The following is a 5397-nucleotide window of genomic DNA, read 5'->3' on the forward strand; positions in this document are numbered from 1 at the left end:
AACCTGATCGCCAACGTCAACCCTCACTACGACCTGTCCCGCACTCCATATTCCGTGAAATCCCACATCCGGGTGAAAGGAATCTTTCCCGCGAGAGGGTTCATCACTGAACCTTACCAATAATCCGACAGCTCGGCAGACCTGGTCGAAATCCTGGAGCAGCATGGCTTTCAGCCGGTCTGCACTGGTAACGTTCCACAAGGGCTGCTGGGGATCGAATCGAGCAATTGCCTCTATGGGAAAGCTGAGGTGCGTGAAGGGTTTGCTGTGGGGGGCAGCAGCGGAGGGGACTGCGCGTTGGTGGGGTTGGGGGCGGTGCCCTTCGCAGTGATCAGTGACTCGGCGGGAAGTGTGAGGATACCAGCCGCAATCCACGGAGTGCATGGGTTCAAGCCTACTGGCAAAAGAATATCCAGAAATGGGAGGGTCAATCCTTCCGGCCATGACTTGGAAATCCTGAAGTAGGTCGAGCCAGCCACTGGTTTCTCAGCAAGTTCCCTGCCGATGATCAAGCAGCTCTGCGAAATGACTTTGGGCAAGACCAGCAGAGGCTACGACTTCTACGTAGGCGGGCCCTGGCAGAACGAGCGTTACGACCAAGCTGTGGCAGACATAAAGGCCAGGAAGATCAGAGTGGGCTACATAAAGACAACCGCAGAACTACCGACCGTTCCAGCCATCCAGAACGCCATACAAGAAATAGCAGTGACCCTCCAGGAAAAGGGGGTGGAAGTGGTCGAACTGGCATTCGATGATGGCCTGAGCACCCTCAACCATATTTTCTTCAGACTGGTCTACCCGCCGGTCATCAAGTCCATCCTCAAGTTTGGGAGGGTTGAAAAGCCGGCTGAGTATCATCTGCCTGCTCTGCGGGATAAGCGCTGGGGCGAGACCTTTCTGAGGGTGAAGATGTATTTCCTGAGGCTGTTCGGGTATCATCGCGAGGCGAGGATTGTAGAGAGGTTGCTGGACTACTCGATGGAGTAATTCTTTGCGATGGTCGCTCAAAAGTAAAGAATCAAAAAAGAATTCACGAAATTGTGGGTCGACCAGCAACTCGATTTCATCATCACCCCCGTCATGCCCTTCACCTCCCTGCACCACGGGACCAGCCACCTTCTCGTCCATCATCTGTATTATGGCGTTCTCTTCAATGTCTTGGACTGCCCTGCCGCCTCTTTCCCAGTTCGCAAGGTAAAGGGCCATGAGACTGACTACCCCCACGACCAGGATGCCACGGAGAGGCTGGTGAAGCAGGCGGCCAGATGCAGTGAGGGCCATGAGGTGGGCGTGCAGGTGGCAGGCCGCCCCCACCATGACGAACGGCTGCTGGCGTTCCTGGGCTGGCTGGAGGAGACCATCAAAGATCCGCATGACAGGCATTGATTATTGCTAATTTTATTGGTCGTATCAGTTAGTCGATGCGGCAGGCAAGGATTAACGTAACCTCTTCTTATTCTTTCCAGAGGCAGGCCAGCCCCCTCACCAAGCCGGATGCTTCACCTTCGCAGAGGAAGGCTGGCGACTTCATGTCGCAGATTCAGGCGCTCAAGAATGAACTGAAATCAGCGCAGGCCCAGCAGCGAGAGCACCAGTCGGTTCTCTACGAGCAGGACAGCAGTCGGCTGCACGCCCCGGTTGATAGCCAGTTCTTCTCTTCAAGATCTCATGCGCAGTAGCCGAGAAAAAGCAGCCGAAAGCGAATATTCGACTAGTCATCCAAAAGCAAAGAGCGACACACGTCCGGCTCCAGAGACCGCAAAAGGATTTTTTCGAAGCCAGTGTCGGAATTTTCAGTGACTGAAGTCTCTCCCAAAAGCAGACACATCAGCGTCATTTATGGTGACGAGGAGCCAGTCACAGCCTCATTCCAAGCATCACCACTGGCACAGCCGATCAACGAACCTGCGCAGGCAAAACCGCAGCCCTTGTCTGCTGACAAAACCGAGCATCGCGTGGAATGGCTACAAAACTGTCTGCGGCAAGTCTGCGCAGAGAAAGAAGCAGTCTGCACCAACTTCCTGATCAAGGAACAGGCCTATTGGCAGCGCATCCGGCAGCTGGAGGCCGAGCTCAAAGGCAGCAGAAGGGACGAGATACTCAAATAACGAAAAAGTAATTCCAAGCGAGACAAGGACTAGGACCTGCAGCTCGAACTTAAGTCGAAGTCCATGGTCATAGAAAATCTTGCGCTTTAGATCACGCATCTGAGGAACGCCCTCGCTCTGTACAAGAACAGTGAGGCTGGGCAATAGCGCACTACCCAGGCGCGAACCCAGGAGCTTCCTGAAGCGAAGTATCCACGGATGCAGGGGTTTTAAGCTAGGCCTCTGCGACAGGCCATCGAGGCAGTCAAAAAATGTCAGGACCAGTTCGTCGCAGGTGAAGGGCCATTCTCCAGCGCACTGCAGCAACTCGCTGACGAGAATATTCTGCTGCATGAAAAATGCGAGGCTCTTTCCCGCAGCAACGATGTGCTAGCCGCAAGGCTGGCGCAGCAGCAGTCCTGGAGGGAGGCTGCCTAGTCAGCCATAAGTGAGCACAACGCGGAGGCAGCCGCACGCAACAAAGCACGGCGGCAGGAACACCGGCTGCAGCATGAGGCGGTCGAGTCCTTGCTGTCGAGCAGTGAGGAGCTGCTGTGCAGGCTGGTCGAGCATTGATGATTGATGTCATGATGGCCAGAGCATGTTGCGGGTGTCGGGAAGGCTTTCCAGGTAGGAATGCTACAGCCTGGCGTTTAGGGTGTTCTTGCACACGATTGTCCCACTCTCGCTAGTCAGCTCCACCCCGCCCAGCACGTCCTCTGCGCCCTCGCCCGGCAGGTAGTCGTCGTGGTCGACCTTCAGCTCAGTCTTCGGGAAGGTTGTGATGTTTTCGGTGCTGTAGATGTCAGCAAGCGCCTGATGACAAGAGGGCAGCACTCGCTCGACCAGCTGCGCGTCCTCCTTCCTGCACTTGATGTGGATGACGGGCTCGGACATCTTGATCATGCCCTGGACGATCAGTTTCTTGAGCATCTCGCTGTATCGCTTTTCATCGAGGACGACCTCGAGAATCTTCTGCTTCACGCAGTCCCTGATTTGCTCGGTGAGTCTGTGGCGGTCGTCCATGATGTGGTGGCGGCTGAGGTTGATCCTGCTGCTCTTGGCGATTCTCCAGTCGATGTTCAGTTTCCGGATGTTGGCTTAATGCTGGCCATCAACTTTCTTGATGCCTTCGACCCGGTGGCTTCGCTTCTGCCTTTCAAACTCCTTGATGCCGAGGATGGACAGTTCGAGGGCCTCATCCCGGGCCTCCTCGACCAGGTAGTCCCTGATATTCATGCTCATATCCGCATCGCTCATCCTTTATAATTACTGGGTTATCTGGAGGTCACAAAAACCCTTGGTTCGAGAGCATGTTCAGCGCGTCCTGCCACCTGCCTGACCAGTACACCCACGCTCCTGCCGCCGCTAGGCTGGCCAGCCCCAGGCTCCAGAGCAGCTTGTGCTGCCCGATGAAACTGTTCTTCATCATGAACAGCAACAGCGACTGCTTGCTCCCGTCGTAGGGAGGGTACCGTGCTGACAGAGGGAACATGTTAAGCGTCCCTTTTTCGAGCACCGGCTTCAGGTGCGAACACCCGTCGAATCCAAACTTACCATGGTACGCACCCGATCCCGAGTTGCCCACACCCCCGAAAGGCAGCTCGGGATGAGTCACATGGAAAATGGTGTCGTTGACCACAAAGGCCCCCGAGGACGTGCGTTACAGCAGCTGCTGCCTGTTCCTACTGCCGAAGTAATACAGCGCGAGGGGCTTGTCCCTGCCATTCACGTAACCCACCACCTCCTCGATCGTAGAAAACTCACGGACCGGCAGTATAGGTCCGAAGATCTACTCCTTCATGAGCAGGCTTTCGTCGGAGGGGCTGTCCACGATCGTGGGGGCGATGAACCGGTTGGCTTAGTCCACCTGCCCGCCGACCATCACTTGTCCTCGGTGGTTTTCTTAGAGGTAGCTTTTGAGCCGGTCGACGTGCATGGAGTTGACGATCTTAGCGAGGTCGGTCCGGTCAGGGAAGAAGGCCTTGGTGTACTGGACCAGGTATTTTATCAGCTCGAACTTGATGGCCTTATGGGCCAGCACGTAATCCGGAGCGACACAGGTCTGCCCGCTGTTCGCGAACCGCCCTTGGACGATTCTTTGCGCTGCCACGCTTAGATCAGCGTCCTCGTCAACAATTGTCGGGCTTTTCCCACCGAGCTCCAAAATACAAGGCGTCAGGTTTTCAGCAGCGGCCTTGGCCACAAGCCTGCCCTTCATAGGAGAGCCGGTGAAGATGATGAGGTCGAAGGGGTAGGTAACAATAGCCTTGGCGACCTCAACCTTACCCTCGATGATCCTGAAGTACATAGGATCCATGTACTTTTCGAACATTTTGGTGAGCACTTTAGATGAGGCAGGTGCCATCTCACTGGGCTTGAGGATAACACAGTTGCCCGCGGCGATCGCGGGAGCGACGGCGCCTATCGATGTGTAGATAGGATAGTTCCACGCACTCATGACCAGCACCACCCCCAGCGGCTCCTTGACGACGTAGCTCTTGCCGGGGCCGATCGCGACCGGAGTATCGTAAGAGATCGGCTTGGCCCACTGGTCGAGATGGGCGATGTTGTTCTCGATTTCCTTTTTGGTGATGAAGAGGCTGTAAAGCTCAGAGCCGAATTAGTTGACGCCGAGGTCGACCTTGAGCGCATCGTGGAATTAATTGGCCATTTCAGTGAGCCCCTGAAGCAGCTTGTTGAGGGCGGCCTTGCGGGCCTTGAGGGGCCGGCACCCGCCCTCCAAGTAGCTGGCCTTGAGCTGGTCGAGGGCAGGTTTGATCAACGAGGGGTTGTCGATTATATCCAGGGACATTATATCTGATCCCTTTGTTGATACTATTAAGCCTCTGTCAACGAATAGTCGTGTTGAAATCGGTGTTGAGCATTATCAACATGCTGATCGTGGAGGAGGAGGACGCCACCCCCCGCGCGCCCAGGCTGGCCCCGCTGCCCGACATGCCGGAGGTCGACCAGCCCCTGCTGCTCAGCGTGCGCGGGTTCAAGCGGATCAGCAAGCAGACCAACCACCGGCGGCTGCGGCGGCGCCTCGAGATGCGGCGACAGCGAATAAACCCCAACCCGAAATCCAGTGACTGAGTGGTATTTTAATGAGGGATAAGGGCGAGCTCGAAATCCTGCTGCTCCTACGAGCCAGCGAGATCAGCACTCGCTGCCTCGAGCACAAGAACAACGTGCTCGAGCTGTACGACCCCTTCAAGAAGTCAGCCATGCCCCATTTCTACAGGTTCGGTAGGATCTACGAGCCGACCGACCACCAGGAGCTGTACCGGGAAGTGGCCTGCTCGCT

General features: G+C 55.9%; 2 protein-coding genes across 2 annotated transcripts; both read right to left on the reverse strand.

The window, feature by feature from the left end:
- Nucleotides 1-2726: 2726 nt before the first annotated feature.
- LOC127594898 (uncharacterized) lies at nt 2727-3326 on the reverse strand. The gene is made up of 2 exons (XM_052056651.1): nt 3244-3326; nt 2727-3156 (listed from the first exon to the last, which is right to left on the reverse strand). The coding sequence occupies exons 1-2, from the start codon at nt 3324-3326 to the stop codon at nt 2727-2729; spliced, it is 513 nt and encodes a 170-aa protein (XP_051912611.1).
- A 49-nt stretch (nt 3327-3375) lies between these two features.
- On the reverse strand, nt 3376-4902 carry LOC127594899 (4,4'-diaponeurosporen-aldehyde dehydrogenase-like). The gene is given in 1 exon segment (XM_052056652.1): nt 3376-4902. A coding segment is annotated over 1 exon segment (1527 nt).
- Between the last annotated feature and the right edge of the window lie 495 nt (nt 4903-5397).

The sequence above is a fragment of the Hippocampus zosterae genome, unplaced genomic scaffold (assembly GCF_025434085.1).
Source record: "Hippocampus zosterae strain Florida unplaced genomic scaffold, ASM2543408v3 HiC_scaffold_303, whole genome shotgun sequence".
NCBI classification, from domain to species: domain Eukaryota; kingdom Metazoa; phylum Chordata; class Actinopteri; order Syngnathiformes; family Syngnathidae; genus Hippocampus; species Hippocampus zosterae.

Coding starts and splice junctions, on each gene's coding strand:
- LOC127594898 (XM_052056651.1), bottom strand. CDS start 3,326: ATGAATATCAGGGACTACCTGGTCGAGGAGGCCCGGGATGAGGCCCTC. Junction 3,157..3,243: donor GGCATCAAGGAGTTTGAAAG/GCAGAAGCGAAG, acceptor CATCGACTGGAG/AATCGCCAAGAGCAGCAGGA.